Source organism: Cherax quadricarinatus, chromosome 9 (genome assembly GCF_038502225.1).
Source record: "Cherax quadricarinatus isolate ZL_2023a chromosome 9, ASM3850222v1, whole genome shotgun sequence".
Taxonomy (NCBI): domain Eukaryota; kingdom Metazoa; phylum Arthropoda; class Malacostraca; order Decapoda; family Parastacidae; genus Cherax; species Cherax quadricarinatus.
Window position 1 is genome coordinate 39,073,766 of NC_091300.1, and position 26,495 is coordinate 39,100,260.

Genomic DNA, 26,495 nt, shown 5'->3' on the forward strand with positions numbered 1-26,495 from the left:
GTTTTGCTAAGAGTCCCTGGTGCCACACCCGGTCGAAAGCGCCAGCAATGTCCAGTGCTACCACACAGCTGACTTTGGATTCATCCAGTGACTGGTGCCACTTAGTGGAGAGGTTTAACAACAGATCAGCAGCAGAGTAACCATTCCTGAAGCCATATTGACGATCACAAAGTAGTGAGTGGTAGTCAAAAAACTCTGTCATTTGTCTTGAGATTATTGTCTCAAGGATCTTACCAGTGATTGACAGGAGTGACACTGGTCTGTAGTTGCTGATTTCTGCTCTGCTCTTCTTTTTGTGAACAAGGACTACATTTGCCTCTTTCCATAGAGAGGGCCATTTACACTGTACTAGGCAGTGCTGAAAGATGCGAGTTAGAGGTGCTGCTAGCTGGTCTGCACATCTTCTCAACAATCTTGGGCTCAACTTGTCTGGGCCCACAGCCTTTTCTTGGTCAAGCGATTTAAGTAGGAAATGCACCTCCTCCTGCCTTATTGTCACCACTGACAGTTTTGACACAGTTCTTGCAGCTAGCCAAGGAGGGTCCCTTGCTGGATCAAGAACTTGCATTTTGGTAGCAAAGTGTTCAGCAAAGAGGTCCGCCTTCTCTTGACTACTAGTAGAGGTGGTCCCATCCTGTCGATTTAGAGGTGGAATAAGTTCATCAGGCAGATAACCTTGTCTGTCCTTGACCAGGGACCACCAGGTTTTGGAGCCTACCCTACCTGATGCTAACTTTCTTTTAGTGTCCACCTCCCATTTAGCAATGGCCCACTTTTGAACATCACCCATATGCCTACAGGCTTGCATGTGCAAGTTCCTGTTATAGGTGGTAGGATGTCTCTTATACCTTCGCCATGCTTTGTACTTAGCAGTAGCAGCCTCTCTACAACGAAAGCCAAACCAAGGCTGATCTGTAGGCTTCGTCACATATTGCCGGTGAGGAATGTGTTCTTGTTGTAGATTAAGGATGTGTCCAGTGAAGGCTTTCACTTGGTTGTCAACATCCCCTTGGAGAAGAGCATTCCAGTCGGTGGTGGCGAGCTCAGAGCAAAGGGCTGGCCAATTACCTCTTTCCCATAGCCAGGTTGTGCGTGTGGACTCCTCACCTCGTTCTGTTGGGATCTTAAGTGTCGTAAAAACAGCCTTGTGGTCAGACGATCCAACATAGCCGAGGGGTTGACAAGTGACTATGCCTTCTGCCAGATCACTCACTACTGGGTCAAGGGAGGAGCCAGAGATATGAGTAGGGAAATCAACAAAGTTTCTCATGTCAAACACTGCAAAAAGGTCATCAAAGTCCCTCTGTATAAGGTGCTGGTTGAGGTCACCAACAATTATAATATGTTGACAGTTGTGTTGTAGCAGAAGGGAGTCAATATTTTCCATTAGGAAATTGATAGGGTCTGCATGTTGCCACTGAGGTCTGTACATTGCACATGCTAGTACAGAGGTACTAGTGTTTATACAGAGCTTGAAGAACATCATTTCAAGATGTGTAGGGGTGGCAACATCAATGTGCTGGGCATGAACACTTTTAGAGAAGCACACAGCAACACCTCCTCCTTGCTCTTGCCTGTCTCTTCTCATCCATGAGGTGTAGCCAGCAATTCTTGCAAAATTTTCTGGAGTCCTGTCATCCAAAAATGTTTCAACAACAGCTATCATGTCGGGACGTCGAGTGTTCACAAAACTATGTGTGAGCTCTCCAACATTAGTAATGAAACCTCTAATGTTGGCCGACAGGATGCTGATAGACTGGCTCCTCATGATGAAGTGGTCAGCTTGAGGTGGTGGGTGTGTAGGGAATTTAAGGTGCCTGCCCTTGAGAGAGGTAGGGTACTGAGGCAGCTGCAGGGAAGTAAGTCTGTGGTCTTGTATAAGGCACAATCCCACCTGCTGGGCTGGGATAGGAGTAGCTAAGTGGGTGACGTGTGAGAGTGTTCACCAATTCAGAGATCCTGCTGGTTTGTTCTGAGAACAGGTCTCTAAACAGGTGGCCCTGTCTGTCAAGTTCCTTTTTCTTCCGACACTGGTCCTCCTTATGTCCTTTCTTGTAGCAGTAATTACACCTGGTATCTCGCAGGCAGTGTGCCCCTTCCGGTGACAGCGAGAGCACAGCCTAGGTGCCTGGGAGGGTGGACTAGGATTTGTTGCACCTCCTGTGTTTTGCAGATTTGTCCTCAGATTCTGCCGCTGGAACTGTGTTAGTGGAGGGTGAGACCGCTGTAGATGTCTTCCTCCTCCACGTCCTCTGCCCCGTCCTCTACCAGTTCTGACAGATGTGTCCCTGCTGTTCGTACTTCGGCGCAGTAGGTGATCAGGTGCAGTGATAGTTCCCTGATCATTAACTGCACCGTTCTCTGGTGGAGAAACTCCTGGCTCAGAACTTTTATTACCCTCTATTACCCTCCCCCCCCTCTCTCTCTCTTACCCTCCCCCCTTTCTTACCCTCCCTCCCCCTCTCTCTTACCCTCCCTCCCTCTCTCTTACCCTCCCTCCCCTCTCTCTTACCCTCCCTCTCTCTCTCTCTCTCTTACCCTCTCTCCCTCTCTCTTACCCTCCCTCCCTCTCTCTCTTACCCTCCCCCCCCCCCCTCTCTCTCTCTCTTACCCTCCCTCCCTCACTCTCTTACCCTCCCTCCCTTACCCTCCCCCTCTCTCTCTCTCTCTCTCTCTCTCTCTCTCTTACCCTCCCCCCTCTCTTACCCTCCCCCCTCTCTTACCCTCCCCTCTCTCTTACCCTCCCCCTCTCTCTCTCTTACCCTCCCTCCCCCTCTCTTACCCTCCCTCCCCCCTCTCTCTCTCTTACCCTCCCTCCCCCTCTCTCTTACCCCCTCTCTCCCTCTCTTTCTCTTACCCTCCCTCCCTCTCTCTCTTACCCTCCCTCCCTCTCTCTTACCTTCCCTCCCCTCTCTCTCTTACCCTCCCTCCCTCTCTCTCTCTAACATACCCTCCCTCCCTCTCTCTTTTACCCTCCCTCCCTCTCTCTCTTACCCTCCCTCTCTCTTTCTCTTACCCTCCCTCCCTCTCTCTTACCCTCCCTCCCTCTCTCTCTCACCCTCCCTCCCCCCTCTCTTACCCTCCCTCCCCCTCTCTTACCCTCCCTCCCCCCCCTCTCTCTCTCTCTCTCTTACCCTCCCCCTCTCTCTCTCTCTCTCTCACCCTCCCTCCCCCGTCTCTCTCTCTCTCTCTTACCCTCCCCCTCTCTCTCACTCTCCCCCTCTCTCTCTTACCCTCCCTCCCTCTCTCTTACCCTCCCTCACCCTCTCTCTCTTATCCTCCCTCACCCTCTCTCTCTTACCCTCCCTCTCTTACCCTCCCTCCCCTCTCTCTCTTACCCTCCCTCACCCTCTCCTCCCTCCCTCCCCTCTCTCTCTTACCCTCCCTCCCCCTCTCTCTCTTACCCTCCCTCCCCCACTCTCTCTTACCCTCCCTCCCCCTCTCTCTCTTACCCTCCCTCCCCCTCTTTCTTACCCTACCCCCTCTCTCTTACCCTACCCTCCCCCCTCCCTTTTACCTTCTCTCCCTCTCTCTCTCTCTCTTACCCTCCCTCCCCCTCTCTGTCTCTCTTGCCCTCCCCCTCTCTTACCCTCCCCTCTCTCTTACCCTCCCCTTCTCTCTTACCCTCCCCCCTCTCTCTTACCCTCCCCCCTCTCTCTTACCCTCCCCCCTCTCTCTTACCCTCCCCCCTCTCTCTTACCCTCCCCCCTCTCTTACCCTCCCTCCCTCTCTCTCTCACCCTCCTCCTCTCTCTCTTACCCTCCCCCTCTCTTACCCTCCCCCCTCTCTCTTACCCTCCCCCTCTCTCTCTCTTACCCTTCCCTCTCTCTCTTACCCTCCCCTCTCTCTCTTACCCTACCCTCCCCTCTCTCTCTTACCCCCCCCCCTCTCTCTCTCTCTCTCTCTCTTACCTCCCCCCCCTCCCTCTCTCTTACCCACCTCCCTCTCTCTCTTACCCTCCCCCTCTCTCTCTCTTACCCTCCCCCCTCTCTCTCTGTCTCAAGTGCTCTGTGCGATTAAAGCCGAAAATTGTTTGTGTAATTTGTGCAGTGCATGATTAAGTACTACACTAAGCCTCCGCCCTTGATGGGACTTACTGAAGTGCTCATTAGAGCTCTCTGAGTTGCTAGTATCACCTGGAGCTCAAGGTTACAACCATACAACCGAAGGAACCTGCCTTCGATTCCTGGGTGGGACGTGTGGGCAAGTCTCCTCACACCTATAAGTAGGTAGGTACCTGTAACTAGGTGATGTGTTGTACATAACATCCTAGTTCGACTGTTAGGACCCACAGTGGAAATAGTCTACATTACTAGTACATGATTATACGGGGGTATTAGTCCTATATCCCTCTCCATCACTCACCTGCTCCCTCCCACCACCATCCGGTCCCTCCATCACTCACCTGCTCCTCCACCTGGGTGGAGAGGGTGGTGATCACTGCTTCCTTCTCCACCATTTCCACCTGGAGGTCGTCCATGTCATCGACTCCCTCACTCCTGCCTCCTCCAGAGCTTCCTCCACCATCACTCCCTCCTCCACCACCAGCACTCCACTCCAGTCTCCGCTCCATCACGCGAACCTGCAAACACACACTGACAGTCAGTACAAGTCTGCTAACACTGACAGTCAATACAAGTTTATTAACACTGACAGTCAGTACAAGTTAATTACAACTGACAGTACAAATTAATTACCACTAACAGTCAATACAAGGTTATTAACACACTGCCTCCCAGCATACATAAGGGGGATTACCAATAGACTACTGGTTGTCTTCAAGAATGCACTGGACAGGCACCTGAAGTCAGTACCTGACCAACCGGACTGTGGTTCATACGTCAGCTTCCGTGCGGCCAGCAGTAACAGCCTGGTTGATCAGACCTTGATCCACCATGAGGCCTGGTCTCAGACCGGGCCGCGGGGGCGTTGACCCCCGAAACCCTCTCCAGGTAAAACTCCAGGTAAACACTAACAGGTTAATAGGTGTAGCACTTGTATGGTACAACAAAGACAGGTGTAACACAGGTATGGAACAACAAAAAATGTGTAATATAGTAAGCTTATATTATAGTTTCGCTCACAGGTCAGCGAAACATTGTTCAAAGTCATGCTATGTTACATCAGCTAGGTTGTGATGGCTATGTAGGCCTGTGACAGTAACAACCTAGTTGACCAGGCACTTCACCAGTCCTGCCACTAAGGCTGGGCCTCAGGCCGAACCTCAGACTGGGCCTCAGGCCGAACCTCAGACTGGGCCTCAGGCCGAACCTCAGACTGGGCCTCAGGCCGAACCTCAGACTGGGCCTCAGGCCGAACCTCAGACTGGGCCTCAGGCCGAACCTCAGACTGGGCCTCAGGCCGGGCCTCAGGCCGGGCCTCAGGCCGGGCCTCAGGCCGGGCCTCAGGCCGGGCCTCAGGCCGGGCCTCAGGCCGGGCCTCAGGATGGACCACAGGCTGAGCCTCAGGCTGGGTCTCAGGCTAGGTCTCAGGCTGAGCCTCAGGCTGGGCCTCAGGATGGGTCTCAGGCTGAGCCTCCAGAGAAAAACTTTGCACACTGATCACAGGTATGACAAGCCACATGCACTCTTAATTTTGACAAGAGTTGATGATGTATCGGTGACACACCTGTGACACACTTATGGCGCATCTGTGACACCTGTAAGACATGTGACGCACCTCTGACACACCTGTGATGCACCTGTGCCACACCTGTAACGCACCTGATACACTTGTGACATCTATGACACATGTGACACACCTGTTACTGGTTATGAGTGTTCTACTAACAAATTTTTAATACACTCGCAATATGATTAAAATCCAGTTCACGTAACAGTTTCAGTGACAGTATTAATCCTCTTCAGTGACAGTATTAATCCTCTTCAGTGACAGTATTAATCCTCTACAGTCACAGATTTAATGTTCTACTGTGACAGTATTAATCTCTACCGTGACAGTACTTTACTGTGACAGTATTAATACTTTACTGTGACAGTATTAATACTCTGAAAACATTAATGCTCTACACTGGCAGTATTAATCCTCTTCAGTGACAGCATTAATCCTCTTCAGTGACAGCATTAATCCTCTTCAGTGACAGCATTAATCCTCTTCAGTGACAGCATTAATCCTCTTCAGTGACAGCATTAATCCTCTTCAGTGACAGCATTAATCCTCTTCAGTGACAGCATTAATCCTCTTCAGTGACAGCATTAATCCTCTTCAGTGACAGCATTAATCCTCTTCAGTGACAGCATTAATCCTCTACACTGACAGCATTAATCCTCTACAATGACAGTATTAATCCTCTACACTGACAGTATTAATCCTCTACACTGACAGCATTAATCCTCTACAATGACAGTATTAATCCTCTACACTGACAGCATTAATCCTCTTCAGTGACAGCATTAATCCTCTACACTGACATTATTAATCCTCTACAATGACAGTATTAATCCTATACACTGACAGCATTAATCCTCTACAATGACAGTATTAATCCTCTACATTGACAGTATTAATCCTCTACAATGACAGTATTAATCCTCTACACTGACTATTAATCCTCTACACTGACAGTATTAATCCTCTACACTGACAGTATTAATCCTCTACAATGACAGTATTAATCCTCTACAATGACAGTATTATTCCTCTACACTGACAGTATGAATCCTCTACACTGACAGTATTAATCCTCTACACTGGAGGACAGTGTTAATCGGTAGCGAGGTCATCAACCAGACGAGGTGGTGTCAGGGATCAACAATGTTTATGTAGTTAAGGACGACAACAGTGTGTAGGTTGACGAGCAGGTGGATCTTGTGTGGCGGTGTGTCACAGTCCACGCTTCACCCATTACCGGCTTATGTTAATCTTGGTGTAAGCCTTCCCCATCCTGTCCTGCTCCACAGTCTCATTTACACCATGATTGTTGTAGGTACGATCATGTGTACGTACGCACACGCCCACACACTTGCCTCTTCTGAAAGGGTAGCCACTGCTGAACACGGACAACGCAAACTACAATCATACTCTACCACCTGCCATCAATGATAAAACTCTCTCCATACCTGGGAAAAGCTGAAAATGGATAAACTTTGTTTCACTTGTGTATAACCCAGAGGGCAAAACTATAATAAAACACAAGAACGCTCACAAGTGGGAGAGAAGACAGTTGGCGGCAATAATTAGATATGATAATAGCTGGTCCAAAGAGCAGAGTGGAAGAGGACGTTCAGTTGCCTTCAGGAGGAAATTATGGAACAAGTAAATATTACTGATATGACTAATGACAGAGCTCTAAGACTCGAAGAGGAAATGAAATAGTTGAAGACCATGGAATAAATGAGGAGGAGAATAGGAGGAACAGTACTAGGAAGGAGCAGAGGGATCCAGAAAGGACGAGAGAGAAAAGTCGTTTATAGAGATATTCTCAGGAGACAATTAAGTACAGAAGGTAATAAGAGACGGCAAGGGAACCGGTGAAGACAGACAAGGCCCACCGGAGAAAAATAAGGTAATTAAGAGGAAGGTCACTGACGATCTATGGACTTGAGGAGACTGATGGCAGATCAGGAAGGAGATGTGAAGAGGAAGAACATGAGGGTATATCTATCATTGATTGCGCAGGAGAGGAAAAGATAGGCCAGGTGAGAAATTTGCAGTACATTGGGTAGTTCTCCTAAGGCAACAACGCTTAATCAAACTAATCTGGTCACACACAGGTCTGTCTCCAGAATCTTTTTTTTTTTTTTCGCCGGTATTCTGATCTGGATACAGAAAGCACTTTAAGTGGAAACGTAGTGTCATTACGTAAACATGGATCGAGACAGGTAAGAAGTGGAGAGAGAACACCTGATCACATAAAAAGCTGTTGGACAGGAAGGGGAAGCAAGATGGAGCACCTAGACTTGAACTTCTTAAGGCTCACCGCCGGCCCACCTAGCAGGCCCAACTCAGGGCCCGCCTCCATCCCCCCCCCCCCCAATAATAACAACCCCATAATTTACCCCTTCCCCTGTAAAAATGCACACACCACCCCCAGCCTTGTCTTCCCTCCTCTGACAGATGAGTAACGAAAAGAAAACCTAGACAACACAAACTTCAGCATGGTAAAGGAAAGAAAGCTCATAGTATGATACACACATGCCGATACATTACTCAATAAGAATGATTAACTGAAAAAAAAACGAATACCAAAGTTACCCCAGACACAGCTCCCACAGAGTCGAAGCTATGTAAAGTGAAAACAGATATATCACAGCACTATATCAGAAAGAAAGTGGGAAGGGGAATGAGTTGCACTGCTAAACAGAAATCAGTGAAACTTGGAGGGCTATGACGATGGTGGTGGTTAGGGAAAACTGTCAGCATATCAAGGACACTACAAGAGAAAGAGAAAAAGAGAGAGACGAGCCAGCAAGATCAAATCTATTATTCACCAAAGAGTATATCTGATATCAGTGAAAAAGAATAGAAAACCTCCCAGGCACTTGACCATACAGTCCTGAATTTTGAATACCCTGTGGAATTAAACGTGCGAAGAACGGCTCATGGGAGAGGAAGGGAGGGACGGGGGGGGGTGAGGGAAGGAGCGAAAACACAGACTTCAGAAAAGGAAATTTTGAAGGATGAGAGACTTCCTGGATGCTGTGCCTTGGGAAAGGGGACGGAAAGGCAGTCAGTAAGATAGAATACCTAGCCAGAGATGCCAGAAGACAAAATTTCATACCCAGAAGGAAAATGGCAAAAACAAAGATTATACTTTCACCAAAAAAATGTAGAGGAAGAAAATGGATATTATAACTAAAGAAATTGGAGGACACGACAACAGAAGTGAGCAGAAGAACCAGAAATGAATATGTAAGGGTGAGGAGAGAGGATGAATGCAAGTTTGAGAATAAAATAGCAGCAAAAGCCAAATATGGGCAAACTCTTCACAGCCACACCATAAGGCAAGTGTAAAAGATGACATAATAAGACTGAGGGAAGGAGACCAGCATACTCATGAACTCTGCCCCGGGACCAGCATACTCATGAACTCTGCCCCGGGACCAGCATGCTCATGAACTCTGCCCCGGGACCAGCATACTCATGAACTCTGCCCCGGGACCAGCATACTCATGAACTCTGCCCCGGGACCAGCATACTCATGAACTCTGCCCCGGGACCAGCATACTCATGAACTCTGCCCCGGGACCAGCATACTCATGAACTCTGCCCCGGGACCAGCATACTCATGAACTCTGCCCCGGGACCAGCATACTCATGAACTCTGCCCCGGGACCAGCATACTCATGAACTCTGCCCCGGGACCAGCATACTCATGAACTCTGCCCCGGGACCAGCATACTCATGAACTCTGCCCCGGGAAAAAGCTTATGGAACTCCTTTTTCATCACAGAAAGAAAACACCATCTCGGGCCTTCAGTATTCTATAAAGATCCTGGACACAAGTGTCGTCCCACAGTCATTAAAAATCGTCAATATTGTCCCATTTCACAAAGGATGCAGTAAAGAAATCAATACAAACTAAAGAAAAGTAATGCTAACTTCACACATTATCAAAACCTTTGAACGGGCCCTAAAAACAAGATTGCCAATCACTTGGAACTGTAGTGATTGCACAATTCAGGGTAGCATGGGTACAGAGCAGGTCGACCCTACCTTTCACAATTTTAAGATTACTGCATGGAATGCTGATATCGTGTTCATTGATTTTGCGAAAACCTTTGACAAGTTTGACTATGGTGTGATAGCGCATAAAATGTATGCAAAAAAATATCTAGCAAAATGAGTAGATGGTTATTTAACTTCTTAATAAATATAACTCAGACAGTAGTAATGGTGGTAAACAGAATGAAGTAGGAGGCTGCCACAGCGAAAGTTGTGCTCCACAAGGCACAGTACTCTGACCACTTCTGTTTATTATTCTTATAGCCGACACAGACAAGGACATGAATCATAGCACAGTAACATATTTGGCTGATGACATCTGGCTATCCAAGACTGGCGTCCGTCAAAGACAGCAAATCTTCAGGAGAATATAAATCAAGTCTTGCAAGGGTCCCCAGAGAACAATGTGATGTTCATTAAGGGCTAGTTTAAGTTTCTCCACTGTAGAGGGATGGAGGAAATAAAGACAAATATAGAGTACAGGACAAGCTCAAATCATTGAACAGGACGAATGTTCCGAATCTGAGGCTAGGGAGTAATGATATTGGAAGATCTCACATTTAAGGATGACAACAATACTGCTATTGCTACTGCAAGAAATATGATAGGCTGTATATCTAGAACTTTCAAGAGAAGAGATGCTGAACCAATGATCATACTCTTCACATCGCTTGTCCTCTCCAGCCTGGAATACTGCTGTATACTAACGGCCTCCTTTAAGGCACGCGAGACTACTGAGCAAGAAAACGTTGAGAGAACTTTTACTGTCTATATACACTTAAACATCTGAACTACAAGGAATGTATTTTAGCCACTTCAACTGTATTCCATGTAATGTAGGCGAGAAAGGTACATTATAATTTACACCCGGAATATCCTAGGAGTGATCCCAAATGTACATGGCGAAATCACTACGAATGAAAACAAGAGACTTGGACGACAATGCAAGGTACCTCTAATAAAAAGTAGGGGCACGACGAGTACAGCTGAGAGAACTCGATGAGTGTCTGAGATCCTGGACTCTTCAACGACCTCCCTTCATGCATAAGAATTATAAACAAATCTCTGGTTGTAGTCAAGAGAAAACTTTACAAGTTACTCAAATCAGTTGCTGCGTGCAGCCAGTTGTAACAAGTCTGGCTGATCCACCAGGCCTGGTCTAGGGCCCGGCCGCTGGGGCGGTGACCCTTGACATCAGGGTGCCTTCAGGTATCCACTATTCAAGAAAACCAGTGCATCATTGTTCTTTATACTGTCCAAGCCAATGCATCAATGTTGTTTATACTGTCCAAGCCAATGCAGAAATGTTGCTTATATTGTCCAAGAAATTGCATCAATGTAACCCACTTTGATACCTTTGAAGAGTTTCGAGAGTTAATCTACTCTCGGAGCCCGGCCATGGGCCAAGCTCGTCTGGTGCTTCCCTGGTCAACCAAGCTGTTGCTGCTGGAGGCCAGCTGCCCCACATATCCATCACAGCCTGATTGATCTGGCACCTGGTGAAGATACTTGTCCAGTTTCCTCTTAAAGGTTTCTACACTTGTCCCAGCCGTGTTTCTGATATCTTCTGGTAAGATGTTGAAAACTCTGGGACCCCGGATGTTGATACAGTGTTCCCTTATTGTTCCCACCGCACCCCTGTTCCTCACTGGGTTTATTTAACACTTCTTCCCATATCTCTCACTTCAGTATGTTGTTATGGCAGTGTGCAGATTTGGGACCAGGCCCTCGAGTACTTTCCAGGTATATATTATCATGCATCTCTCTCTCCTCCGCTCCAATGAGTACAAGTTTAAGATTTGCAGGTGTTCCCAGTAGTTTAGGTGCTTTACTGGCTCAATGTGAGCCATAAACGATCTCTGTATTTGTTCCAGCTCCAATATTTCTCCTGCTTTGATCGCGGCCGTCAGCACTGAGCAATATTCTAAGTGAGGGAGCACTAACGATTTGAAGAGTCACGATCGGCATTACTTCCTTTGTTTTGAAAGTTCTCAATAGCCACCCAGTCATCTTCCTGGCTGTCGTGATCTTTGTCTTATGGTCTTTAAAAGAAAGGTCAACTGACATAATTATTCCCAGGTCTTTTACGTGTTCCTTACGTCCTATTTGGTGACCCTCTTGAGCTTTGTATATAGTGTTCTTGTTGAGTTCTTCATTCTTTCAATACCTAAGCAGCTGGAACTTATCACCATTGAACGTCATGTTGTTCTCCACTGCCCACTGGATAACCCTTATATTTTCCTGTACTTTTTCAGTGTCCTCTACCGTAGTGACTTTTATGCTTATTTTAGTGTTATCTGCAAATGATGATACAAAAGTGTGCCGGGTGTTATCTATGTCTGCTATGAGGATGAGAAACAGCAGAGGTGCCAGGACAGTGTCTTGGGGCACTGAACTTTTGACCTCGCTGAGGCTGGATCTTGCCCTGTTCACTTTTTTTTTGTTCTGTGTGTTAGGAACCCGAAAATCCATCTGCCTACCTTCCCCGTATTGCCCATGGACCTCATTCTGTGCGCTATCACTCCATGATAGCACGTGTCAAACGCGTTTGCAAAAACTGTGTAAATCACATCTGCGTTTTGATCGTTTTCTAATGCCTCCCTAATTCTGTCATAATGGTTCAGCAGCTGTGACAGACATGATCGTCCTGCTCTAAAACCATTCTGGTTCGGGTTATGCTGGTCCATGAAATTTGTAATCTGCCGTCTCATCACTCTTTCGAAGATTTTTATATGAGAGGTTAGGGCTACTGGTCTGTAATTTTTAGCTAGTGCAAAGGAGCTATGTCTGCACTCTTTAAGGCCTCCGGTATTTCACCTAGGTCTAAGCTCTTTCTCCAAAGAATACTGAGGGGTCATGCTAGTGGTACTTTGCACTTCTTTATAAATAGAGCATTCCATGAATCTAGTTCAGGTGCTGAGCGAGTGGGCATGTTGTCCATTTCTTTTTCGAAAACTATGGGATTTGTATTAATGTCGGTTAATTGGTCTGCTCGGCCTTCTTCTGGAGTGAAAAATATTTCTGCATTTTCTAACTTGCTGTCATTTAGTGGGTTGCTGAACACCGACTCGTACTGTTCTATTAGGATTTCACTAATTTTTTGTTCGTCAGTATACGAGTCTCCTCTCAGGAACCGAAATATTTTGGTTTTCTCGCAATATCCGGTATGTCCCTTTGCTCCCTTTGTACTTCTGTTAGGTATGACATCCTGAGTTTTTACTCTAATTCAATGATCTCTTGTCTAAGCCTATCTTTTCTCTGATGAAGCATGTGTGTGTTTTAAAGCAATTCAGTAACCCGTTTTCTTCTTTTGTACCATCTCCTACGCACTCTCTCTATATCTGATCTTCTGGGTTTTCTCCATGGTACGTGCTTCATACATATCTTGTATGTTTCTCTATTCAGCTTCTCTAGGCACTCCTGGGGATTTAGGGTGCTCATGTCTGATTCCCAGGGTATGTCTGATAGCTCTTGCTTTATTTTTTCCCACTCAATTCTATGGTTAAAATTATACTGAACATCCCGTCTCTAATATTAGTGACGCAGTTTCCTAACCCTGAGTTAATACTCGTTTGAACTTCTATGATGTTATGATCAGAGTATATAGTTTTTGTAACTTGTCTGATCAGTTCCTCGTTGTTTGTAAATATCAAATCCAGGGTATTTTCATTTCTAGTGGGATCAATTACCTGTTGGTTTAAAGAGTACTTTTCACAAAGCCTCATTAGTTCCCTGGTATGTACCTGTTGAGCCAGGGTGCTTCCCGGAGATATTTCTGGTATAACATTACGTTGCGCCATCTTCCATTTTACATGAGGGAGATTAAAATCTCCAAGGAGTAAAATATTTGGTGTGGGATTTTCTAGCCTATCCAGAGAGCTAACTATCTATCTTAACTGATCTGTGAATTCCTCAGCAGTTGCTGGTGGTTTGTATACTAGGATAATTACCAAATTCCTATTTTTAACTTTAATGCCTAGAATTTCTACTATATCATTCGTAGAATTCAGCACTTCTGTGCAACAGAAAGTATCCTTTACATAGATTCCTACTCCTCCCTGTGATCTATCGATTCTATCAAATCTATACATGTTGTAGTTTTCTGTATCTCTCCGTCCAAAACATCCCTTGTATGTTTCTGTAAATGCCCCAAACATGGCATTCACTTCTGTTAGGATGAACAATGATGAACAATGGTCTTCAATAACTGCTCAGAGGTAGGCATTAACTTTATACATGCAGCTTGCGACAACCAAAATTATGTTCCGTGGTCTTGCTAACTGAAGTTGAGGCTCAGCTGATCATGGACAGTGCTGACACGCTCACTTCATTCTTTATAACCCACCACTGACATTAAGGTACTTAACAATTAGTTCAACATTCAGGTACAGCAACTAAAGTGATCCACTAACAACTAAAGTGATTCACTAACAAAACTAAACTGATCTACTAACAACTAAACTGATCCACTAACAAAATAACTAAACTGATTCACTAAACTAAACTGAGCCACTAACAAAACAACAACATAACTGAGCCACTAACAAAACTACAACATAACTGAGCCACTAACAAAAAACATAACTGAGCCACAAACAAAACATAACTGAGCCACTAACAAACATAACTGAGCCACTAACAAACAACTAAACTGAGTCACTAACAATTAAACTGAGCCATTAACAACATAACTGAGCCACTAAGAAAACAACAACATAACTGAGCCACTAACAAAACCTAACTGAGCCACTAACAAGTAACTAAACTGAGCCACTAACAAACAACTAAACTGAGCTACTAACAAACAACATAACTGAGCCACTAGCAAAACATAACTGAGCCACTAACAAGTAACTAAACTGAGCCACTAACAAACATAACTGAGCCACTAACAAGTAACTAAACTGAGCCACTAACAAACAACATAACTGAGCCACTAACAAGTAACTAAACTGAGCGACTAACAACTAAACTGAGCCACTAACAAACAACTAAACTGAGCCACTAACAAACAACATAACTGAGCCACTAACAAACAACATAACTGAGCCACTAACAAGTAACTAAACTGAGCCACTAACAAACAACTAAACTGAGCCACTAACAAACAACTAAACTGAGCCACTAACAAACAACATAACTGAACCACTAACAAACAACATAACTGAACCACTAACAAGTAACTGAACTGAGCCACTAACAAGTAACTAAACTGAGCCACTAACAAACAACATAACTGAGCCACTAACAAGTAACTAAACTGAGCGACTAACAACTAAACTGAGCCACTAACAAACAACATAACTGAACCACTAGCAAAACATAACTGAGCCACTAACAAACAACTAAACTGAGCCACTAACAAACAACTAAACTGAGCCACTAACAAACAACTAAACTGAGCCACTAACAAACAACATAACTGAGCCACTAACAAGCACCTAAACTGAGCCACTAACAAGTAACTAAACTGAGCCACTAACAAACAACATAACTGAGCCACTAACAAACAACATAACTGAACCACTAGCAAAACATAACTGAGCCACTAACAAGTAACTGAACTGAGCCACTAACAAGTAACTAAACTGAGCCACTAACAAACAACTAAACTGAGCCACTAACAAACAACATAACTGAGCCACTAACAAACAACATAACTGAACCACTAGCAAGTAACTAAACTGAGCCACTAACAAACAACTAAACTGAGCCACTAACAAACAACATAACTGAGCCACTAACAAACAACATAACTGAGCCACTAACAAGTAACTAAACTGAGCCACTAACAAACAACATAACTGAGCCACTAACAAACAACATAACTGAACCACTAGCAAAACATAACTGAGCCACTAACAAACAACTAAACTGAGCCACTAGCAAACAACTAAACTGAGCCACTAACAAACAACATAACTGAGCCACTAACAAAACCTGAGCCACTAACAATTAACTAAACTGAGCCACTAACAAACAACTAAACTGAGCCACTAACAAACATAACCGAGCCATTAACAACAAAACTGAGCCACTAACAAACAACTAAACTGAGCCAATAACAAACAACTATACTGAGCCACTAACAAACAACTATACTGAGCCACTAACAAACAATTAAACTGAGCCACTAACAACATAACTGAGCCACTAACAAACATAACTGAGCCACTAACAAACAACTAAACTGAGCCACTAACAAACAACTAAACTGAGCCACTAACAAACAACATAACTGAGCCACTAACAAACATAACTGAGCCACTAACAAACAACTAAACTGAGCCACTAACAAACAACATAACTGAGCCACTAAGAAAACAACATAACTGAGCCACAACTAATTATGGAAGAGGAGACGCAATATACTATGTAACTTCACTTTACCAATTTCCTGATAACAGGAATTAACAGCAGCCAAGATGATGTTATTATCAAATGTTGTAGTCATTTATTAAGCTGAAGATTTTTAACATTGTTAAATACGATACATTATTACCAGTCGTCCGAAACTGGAAAATGTTAAATTTGCACATTTACAATTGTACATATAACAAGAGAAGTGTACATTTAATCATCGGAAGTTTCAAATTCACTTCGACATCCTAGTCCGATCCAATACCCGGAATATAAATACCGAGAGCTGTAAGTGAATACTTTGTATATTGAGACTTTTACTTAATCCACATATTAGAGATTAAAGTATTCTTGTCTAGTGATAAAAAGGTTACGTGCAGCCTTAACACTAGTGCAGTAGACAGGCTTTATGTAGCCTAATTAATCAACCCAAAAACAGTCACAAAATGGGGACTGACCAGAGTATAGTAGTGTGAACAATGTTAAAGGGTATGAATCGTGGGTTTTAAACGTTGTAGTTAGGATGCGTGTGACGTGACGTGCTGTTAGTGAATGAACAAGATAATATTTATGAAGGGATTCAGAGAAACTGCTTAGACTCAAGTCCCGGAGATGAGAAATACAAGTGCTGCACTCTGAAGGAGGGGTGGGGAAGTTAGTGCACTTGTGGCACGACAGTGATCGAATGACGGTGAATGTGTGTCCTCTTTTTTGGGTTACCCTACCTCGGTGGAAGATGGCCGGTGTTATAATAATAGAAGTTATAATAATAATAATAATAATAGTAATAGTAGTAATAATAGTAATAGTAGTAGTAATAATAGTAATAGTAGTAGTAATAGTAGTAATAATAGTAATAGTAGTAGTAATAATAGTAATAGTAGTAATAGTAGTAATAATAGTAATAGTAGTAGTAATAGTAGTAATAATAGTAATAGTAGTAGTAATAATAGTAATAGTAGTAGTAATAGTAATAGTAGTAATAATAGTAGTAGTAATAATAGTAGTAATAGTTGTAATAGTAGTAATAATAGTAGTAATAATAGTAATAGTAATAATAGTAGTAATAGTAATAATAGTAGTAATAGTAATAATAGTAATAATAGTAGTAATAATAGTAGTAATAATAGTAGTAATAATAGTAATAATAATAGTAATAATAATAGTAATAATAATAGTAATAATAGTAATAATAATAGTAATAATAGTAATAATAGTAGTAATAATAATAGTAGTAATAATAGTAGTAGTAATAATAGTAGTAGTAATAATAGTAGTAGTAATAATAGTAGTAGTAGTAATAATAGAAATAATCATAGTAATAAATAGTAATAATAATAATAGTATTAATAAAAATAGTAGTAATAATAATAATAGTAGTAATAACAGTAGAAGTAGTAGAAATAATAATAATAATCATCTAAAGTTTGTTATACAACAAGTGTCAGAAGCAACCAAATCAAACAATAACTCATGGCCAACAAAAACGAATACAAGAGCTTTATTTATAAGCCTTGCGAAATTGAATTACAAAATACACTTCGGTAATCACAATTTCATGGCTGTATCCCGCTTTGCCAAATTGAATTAGGAACTATAACAGAGTAATGGAGATTTTACGGTCAGATCCCCACGATAATATTGGGAAATACCGGCAGGCAACCGCGCGCAAGTTGAACCATTACTCTTAAAGATTATGGTGTGTTGTGTCTGGCCAAAGTCCAGGGGTTAGAGACTTAAGAAAGGACAAGGAAAAATAAGAAAGCGTAGGGAAGAATAAGGACGAGAGTGAAACAGGAACAAGCAAGTTCATCCCAAGATATAAGCGCACACGGAAGAAAAGATACTGGAACATTTCATATATATAGACAGACTGGTTATAAATGACCATAATTTTTAAAGGGGTGGACCGGTAAGCCAGCGGAAGGCCTCGGTCAGATGACCAAAAGCTCCAAAGGCGGGTCATCATCTGACTAACACCCGCGTCAGGAAACATTTGTCCTGTTTCCTGACGAACCTAACCTAACCTAACTGGAACATTTCGCGCTGTGTAGACTTTATAAAGCTGTAAACAACGCGAAACGTAGTCCTTATAAAAGCCTGTTCTGCAACATGTGCCTTTTCTTCAGTGTAGTACATAAGTGGCAGGTTACAGCACCGTACGCCCAGGGTGAATCCTTTTCCCTGGGAGGAGGAGAATAACAACAGGTGTTATAGCCTATGTGACCTCCTCACCGAGGGATCAAGGAGGCTGTATGCCCACAGTAATAGCGTGTAGGAGTGCCCTACTACCCTCCCCTGCTCCACCACCATCACTGCAGCTTCTACTGCTTCTCTATCACTGATATTGTTACTGCCTCTGTTACTCCTAGTGTGTTGCCAGTGTTTAATCCAATATTTATCATGCACACACCTGATGGCTTGCATAATACACAAATTAGCTTACACTACAAATACCTGATGGCTAACCTAATCATCCACATGTCTAATATCTTAACCCACAAATACCTGACCTATCTTACTGTATCTCAGACAAATCACTTCAATAGGGGAAACCTTGATGCTCTTGATTCAAGTAACTAATGCTCTTCTGTTTCCTCAGATTAAAATAGGTTACCCCCTCTCATCAGTACCCAGAATGACATAGCATTTAGCACTTTCTATTCCTAGACTTGTATCCGTCACTTATCCTCGTATCCTACAACCCAAGCCCCTTCTACCTCAATGATCCGAGGAAAGTATCCCTCCGCAGCCTCCAGTCCAAGCCCCCTGTACATCAATGATCTGAGAATGGTTTGCTCTTTACCACAGTCCCAGCCTCCTCTACCTCAGTGATCTAAGGAAGGTATCCCCGTATCCTACAGCCCTAGGTTCCTCTACCTCAGTGATCTGAGGAAGGTATCCCCGTATCCTACAGCCCTAGGTTCCTCTACCTCAGTCATCTGAGGAAGGTATCCCCGTATCCTACAGCCCTAGGTTCCTCTACCCCAGTGATCTGAGGAAGGTATCCCCGTATCCTACAGCCCTAGGTTCCTCTACCTCAGTGATCTGAGGAAGGTATCCCCGTATCCTACAGCCCTAGGTTCCTCTACCTCAGTGATCTGAGGAAGGTATCCCCGTATCCTACAGCCCTAGGTTCCTCTACCTCAGTGATCTGAGGAAGGTATCCCCGTATCCTACAGCCCTAGGTTCCTCTACCTCAGTGATCTGAGGAAGGTATCCCCGTATCCTACAGCCCTAGGTTCCTCTACCTCAGTGATCTGAGGAAGGTATCCCTGTATCCTACAGCCCTAGGTTCCTCTACCCCAGTGATCTGAGGAAGGTATCCCCGTATCCTACAGCCCTAGGTTCCTCTACCCCAGTGATCTGAGGAAGGTATCCCCGTATCCTACAGCCCTAGGTTCCTCTACCCCAGTGATCTGAGGAAGGTATCCCCGTATCCTACAGCCCTAGGTTCCTCTACCCCAGTGATCTGAGGAAGGTATCCCCGTATCCTACAGCCCTAGGTTCCTCTACCTCAGTGATCTGAGGAAGGTATCCCCGTATCCTACAGCCCTAGGTTCCTCTACCTCAGTGATCTGAGGAAGGTATCCCCGTATCCTACAGCCCTAGGTTCCTCTACCTCAGTGATCTGAGGAAGGTATCCCCGTATCCTACAGCCCTAGGTTCCTCTACCTCAGTGATCTGAGGAAGGTATCCCCGTATCCTACAGCCCAAGGTTCCTCTACCTCAGTGATCTGAGGAAGGTATCCCCGTATCCTACAGCCCTAGGTTCCTCTACCTCAGTGATCTGAGGAAGGTATCCCCGTATCCTACAGCCCTAGGTTCCTCTACCTCAGTGATCTGAGGAAGGTATCCCCGTACCCTACAGCCCTAGGTTCCTCTACCTCAGTGATCTGAGGAAGGTATCCCCGTATCCTACAGCCCTAGGTTCCTCTACCTCAGTGATCTGAGGAATGTATCCCCGTATCCTACAGCCCTAGGTTCCTCTACCCCAGTGATCTGAGGAAGGTATCCCCGTATCCTACAGCCCTAGGTTCCTCTACCCCAGTGATCTGAGGAAGGTATCCCCGTATCCTACAGCCCTAGGTTCCTCTACCTCAGTGATCTGAGGAAGGTATCCCCGTATCCTACAGCCCTAGGTTCCTCTACCTCAGTGATCTGAGGAAGGTATCCCCGTATCCTACAGCCCTAGGTTCCTCTACCCCAGTGATCTGAGGAAGGTATCCCCGTATCCTACAGCCCTAGGTTCCTCTACCCCAGTGATCTGAGGAAGGTATCCCCGTATCCTACAGCCCTAGGTTCCTCTACCTCAGTGATCTGAGGAAGGTATCCCCGTATCCTACAGCCCTAGGTTCCTCTACCCCAGTGATCTGAGGAAGGTATCCCCGTATCCTACAGCCCTAGGTTCCTCTACCTCAGTGATCTGAGGAAGGTATCCCCGTATCCTACAACCCTAGGTTCCTCTACCTCAGTGATCTGAGGAAGGTATCCCCGTATCCTACAGCCCTAGGTTCCTCTACCTCAGTGATCTGAGGAAGGTATCCCCGTATCCTACAGCCCTAGGTTCCTCTACCCCAGTGATCTGAGGAAGGTATCCCCGTATCCTACAGCCCTAGGTTCCTCTACCTCAGTGATCTGAGGAAGGTATCCCCGTATCCTACAGCCCTAGGTTCCTCTACCCCAGTGATCTGAGGAAGGTATCCCCGTATCCTACAGCCCTAGGTTCCTCTACCTCAGTGATCTGAGGAAGGTATCCCCGTATCCTACAACCCTAGGTTCCTCTACCTCAGTGATCTGAGGAAGGTATCCCCGTATCCTACAGCCCTAGGTTCCTCTACCTCAGTGATCTGAGGAAGGTATCCCCGTATCCTACAGCCCTATGTTCCTCTACCTCAGTGATCTGAGGAAGGTATCCCCGTATCCTACAGCCCTAGGTTCCTCTACCTCAGTGATCTGAGGAAGGTATCCCCGTATCCTACACCCCTAGGTTCCTCTACCTCAGTGATCTGAGGAAGGTATCCCCGTATCCTACAGCCCTAGGTTCCTCTACCCCAGTGATCTAAGGAAGGTATCCCCGTATCCTACAGCCCTAGGTTCCTCTACCTCAGTGATCTGAGGAAGGTATCCCCGTATCCTACAGCCCTAGGTTCCTCTACCTCAGTGATCTGAGGAAGGTATCCCCGTATCCTACAGCCCTAGGTTCCTCTACCTCAGTGATCTGAGGAAGGTATCCCCGTATCCTACAGCCCTAGGTTCCTCTACCTCAGTGATCTGAGGAAGGTATCCCCGTATCCTACAGCCCTAGGTTCCTCTACCCCAGTGATCTGAGGAAGGTATCCCCGTATCCTACAGCCCTAGGTTCCTCTACCTCAGTGATCTGAGGAAGGTATCCCCGTATCCTACAGCCCTAGGTTCCTCTACCTCAGTGATCTGAGGAAGGTATCCCCGTATCCTACAGCCCTAGGTTCCTCTACCTCAGTGATCTGAGGAAGGTATCCCCGTATCCTACAACTCCAGCTTCATCAACTTCAGGGCAAGAGGTATTGTAGCTGTACCTCAAAAGTCCTAAGGAGGCAGAGGAGCTACAGCCTAACTTCCTCAGGAGACCTCGAAGGTATTCCTCAACCATCTCAAGAGGTCCAAGAGATGCACATCAACACTTTGAACAGAACCAAGAGTTTAAGCTCAACAAACTTAGGAAGTCTAGCTTAAAAGGACCCGGAGCTGTATATCAACATCCTCAAGAGAGCTTACCTACCTACCTGGAGTATGTTCTGAGTTATAGCCCTAGCAGCCAGGTCCCAAATCAGACCTCCCAGTGAATGACCTGATCAATCAGGCTGTTGATGCTACCTGCACGAAATCCACTGTAAGCATCACAGCCTAGCTGATCAGGAACTAACTTTAGGAACTTGTCTACTTCGCTCTTTCAAGATATCTCAGGGTTGGTAATTCTACTTATTCAAGAAGGGAGGGTGTTGAAGAGTCTTGGTCTCTTTACATTTATTGAGTTTTGTCTTAGCGTACTCTCCTCGTTACGCGTATTTTACATCGTCTTACAAACCTCTTACTTTCGTAGGGAGTGATTTTGGCGTGCAGATTTGGGATCAAACTTTCCATAATTTTCCAGGTGAAAATTATGATGGATTTTTCCCGCCGGCGCACCGAGTACAGTTCGCAGGAATTCAAACATTACATCAGGCAACGGTGCTTGTTACCATACAGTACCAGCCCAACCTAGAGAAATAGAATGACTTAAAGAAGATCCTCAGTTTCTGTATCTCTCTGTTTAGAATGTTCTAATTATCCAGGTCATTATTTTCCTTGCAGCTGAGCATGGCAACATTGTTGCGATCCTTGAATGAAAGATTTTATAACATTTATCACTCCTAGTTCATTCCCAGTAAACTTCACTTTTATTAAGTGGATTGAGTTTGTTATTACTCCATTCCCAGGTTTAATTTCCTCATTTTTTTCTAAAGTGGAGTACATGCAATTTGTCCTTATTGAATATTATATTTTTTCTTTGATTTTGTATCAGCTTAGAGATTTGCTGTGTCCTCAACAGATGCCACTCTCATACAAACTCTAGTATTGTGAGCGAAAATGATACTGTGCTGTGACTGGTCTCGATGTCGGATAAGACAATGAGAGAAAGTAGCAGGGTGAGCACTATTCCTTGGGATAAAAAAAAAAATTCCACTGTTACAGCCTCTGATCTTACTCTGTTCGTTACTCTTCGGGTTCTATGTTAGGAAGTTAAATATCCATCTGCCCACTTTTCCAGCTGTTTCTTCTGCATGCATTTCGTACAATTTTACACCATAGTTGCATTAGTTGAATACTTTGGTAAGGTTTGTATAAACTATTAGATATATTTTAGATATATTAGACATATTTAGATATATTCCAGTCGCTGCACGATCCGAGAAAGGTATCTCGGTACTGCATAACCCTAGCTCCATCCCTAGTGAGTCAACGTAAGTGATATGAATAGTGTAGAGTGCGGCACAAGTTTCTAAATGCAGTTAAATATCAGAATGAAAATTTAATGAGAATCAGAAGAGGCATTCAAAAATTATCTCGATTCCTTCAAAAAAAATGGCACCAATATTTGTTGCCTTTTCTCAGTACAATATATTCTATTTAAAAACCTTTGCAATTCTTCAAGGAAGTTTTTTTTTTTTTGTTTAATAAGGTCCAATTTGACAAAATTAGCAAACTGACTGCTACACAGCCCACCTTCAATACATTAAGACGCACCTGCGCTTAGTAATTAAAGCTGATCAGAAGAGGTGGTCTCTAATTACACAGACACCAACTGCTTTAGTAAGTTCCAAATTAAAATTTAAATAACTCGAAGTAAATATTATTTTTTCTTTGTAATAAAAAGCCCACCAACATAGAAATTTTGAAAGTATCAGAAAAAAAAGGCATTCTAAAGAATCAAGTCCAACAATGGCAGTAAAAATTCAATTTTATATCTACAGTGTTAATATTCTGAAGTCGATTTCGAGAAGCTCTCATAAAGTATCACACAATATTTCAGGCACAGGTTACATAACACTGGCCAGAGGGCACCACACGTCAAGAGCTGCAGGTTACATAACACTGGCCAGAGGGCACCACACGTCAAGAGCTGCAGGTTACATAACACTGGCCAGAGGGCACCACACGTCAAGAGCTGCAGGTTATATAACACTGACCAGAGGGCACCACACGTCAGGAGCTGCAGGTTACATAACACTGACCAGAGGGCACCACACGTCAAGAGTTGCAGGTTATATAACACTGACCAGAGGGCACCACACGTCAGGAGTTGCAGGTTATATAACACTGGCCAGAGGGCACCACACGTCAAGAGTTGCAGGTTATATAACACTGACCAGAGGGCACCACACGTCAAGTGACCAGAGGGCACCACACGTCAAGAGTTGCAGGTTATATAACACTGACCAGAGGGCACCACACGTCAAGAGTTGCAGGTTATATAACACTGACCAGAGGGCACCACACGTCAAGAGTTGCAGGTTATATAACACTGACCAGAGGGCACCACACGTCAAGAGTTGCAGGTTATATAACACTGACCAGAGGGCACCACACGTCAAGAGTTGCAGGTTATATAACACTGACCAGAGGGCACCACACATCAAGAGTTGCATCACCTCTTCTCTCATTACGGTAAACAAACAATGAAAATTTAAAGCCAATCGGCTGAGGAGTTCAAGTTATAAACAAAAGACTGGAGGAAGAAAAAAAATCAGGCACCCACTTAATCCCCTTCTTGGATACCTAATAATAATGCTTCGTTTGATCTCTACTATATTAAAATTACTAATTATAAATTTAGTTAGTAGAAGAGCGTTTGAATAAATTTTATGTTGACGGTGGTGGATCAGTGTAGTGATCAATCACCTGGCTCTGTGAAAATTACTCAGGTCTGTTACCTTAATTTTACTTACCTTACTGGTGAAATCTGGGAGAGACCTGAGACCAGGTGTGACAGCAGTCACTTGAGGAATGTCAGGTCATTATCGTGACTTAATACAGGTCCTTCCAAAACACACCCTTTTCACCCCAACCCCCCACTCTTCACTCGTACTCAAAGCCCATCGCTCCAACACCCAGCACCCCCCCAACCAAACCCCTACATCCAGCACCCCCCCCTCCCCCATCGCCCCTTCAAACCTCCCCAACTTTCGTATGCAGCTCAGTGACAAAACGCACTTACACCAATTAAAATTTTCTACGCATGTCAAAACGCATAATTTATGCCTGCAGCGTGACGAGTGCACGGCGGATGATTGCTAAACGAACGTTGCGCGCCAACATGTACGGCGGAACCAGCAATCAGTGATGAGGGGAGATAGTAACCAATCAGCAAGAGAGGTGAGATAGTAACCAGCGAGCGAGGTGCGCAATTATAACCAATCAGATATACCTTTATATCTATGAAGGCTTTCGAGAGTTTTCCTACTCTTGCAGCCCGGTCATGGGCCAGGTTTGTCTGATGCTTGCCTGATCAACCAGGCTGTTACTGTCGGCGGCCCGCTGGCCCACATATCCACCACAGCCTGGTTGATCAGGCACTTAGCTTAGGTACTTCCAATTTCCTATTAAAAACTTCTACACCTGTTCCGGAAATGTTTCTAATATCTTTTAGTGTTAAACAGTCGGTGCCCACCGATGTTATGTTCATATGCCCAAGGCGACCCTGTTTTTAACCAAGTTCATTTTACACAGTCTCCCATAACTCAGTGTGGCACTGTGCAGTTTTTGTGACTATGCCCTCAAGTACTTTCCAAGTACAGGTATATATTATCATGTATCTCTGATCCATTCCAGTGAATGCATATTTAGGAATTTGAGGCGTTCCCAGTAATTTAAATGCTTTGACGCTAAGTGGGTCGTAAATGATCTCTGTATCTGTTATAGCTCTCATATTTGTCCTGCCCTGAATTCAAGGAGCCGTCAACAATTAGCAAAACTCTAAGCGAGAGAGCAAAAGGTATTTGAAAAGTGTCACCATCAGCACTATTTCCCTTATTTGAAGTTTCTCATTATCTTCTTCATATTCCTGTTATGACATCTGTCTTATTGTTCATTGAAAGAAATGCCAACAGCTCTCTCGCATGTTCCTTTCATTCTTTTGATACTTTTCTAGCATATTGTATATAGTCTCTTAAGTTCTTCATTCTTCTTATATCTAAGTAATTGGAATTTATCCCTACTGAACGTCATGTTATACTCCACTGTCCAATGGAAGACATTATTTACTTCTCGCAGCATTTTCGTGTCCTCTGCTAAGGTGATTTTCATGCTTATTTTCGTATATGCACAGTGGTTTAGTAGCTGTGATAAACATGATGATCTTGATCTAAATCCATATTGGTACGTGTTGTGAAGGTTATATTGTTCCATAAAGTTTGTAATTTGACGTCTCATCACTCTTTCAATGACTTTTGTGTGACGTTAGGGCTACTGGTTTCATTTTCGGCTAGCGCTCTACTGCCTCCTTTATGAAAAGGAGCTAAGTCTGCACTCTTTAAGGTCTCCAGGATTTCATGTATATTTGAGGTCTTCCTATGAAGAATGCCAAGTGCTCGTGATAGTGGAATTTTTCACTTCTTTATAAATAAGGAATCCTACGAATCTGGTTCAGGTGCTGCATGAGTAAGCATATTTTCTATCGTTTGAATACTTCCAGATTTGCACTTAAGCCTATTTTGTGTTCTGTGTGGCCTTCAGGAGTAGCAAAAGAGTTCTGCATTTTCCACTCTGCTTTCGTTTAATTGATTCCTAAATACTGCTTCATGCTGGTCTTTTAGAATTCCTCTCATCTCTTTTTCACCAGCAGTGTATGAACCTCCTGTGTTAAATGGTCCAATTCTACACAATAGTTCTTAACTTAGATTTTGCATATGTTTAAAAATATTTGGGATTTC

General features: G+C 44.2%; 1 protein-coding gene across 1 annotated transcript in view; it reads right to left on the reverse strand.

The window, feature by feature from the left end:
- LOC128685932 (uncharacterized protein CG43867) overlaps positions 1-26,495 on the reverse strand; it is a 1,104,857-nt gene that overhangs the window by 616,628 nt on the left and 461,734 nt on the right. The window contains exon 3 of the mRNA XM_070083118.1: positions 4,406-4,582. Within this exon, the coding sequence (XP_069939219.1) occupies positions 4,406-4,582 (177 nt within the window). The remainder of the gene's footprint in view (positions 1-4,405; positions 4,583-26,495) is intronic.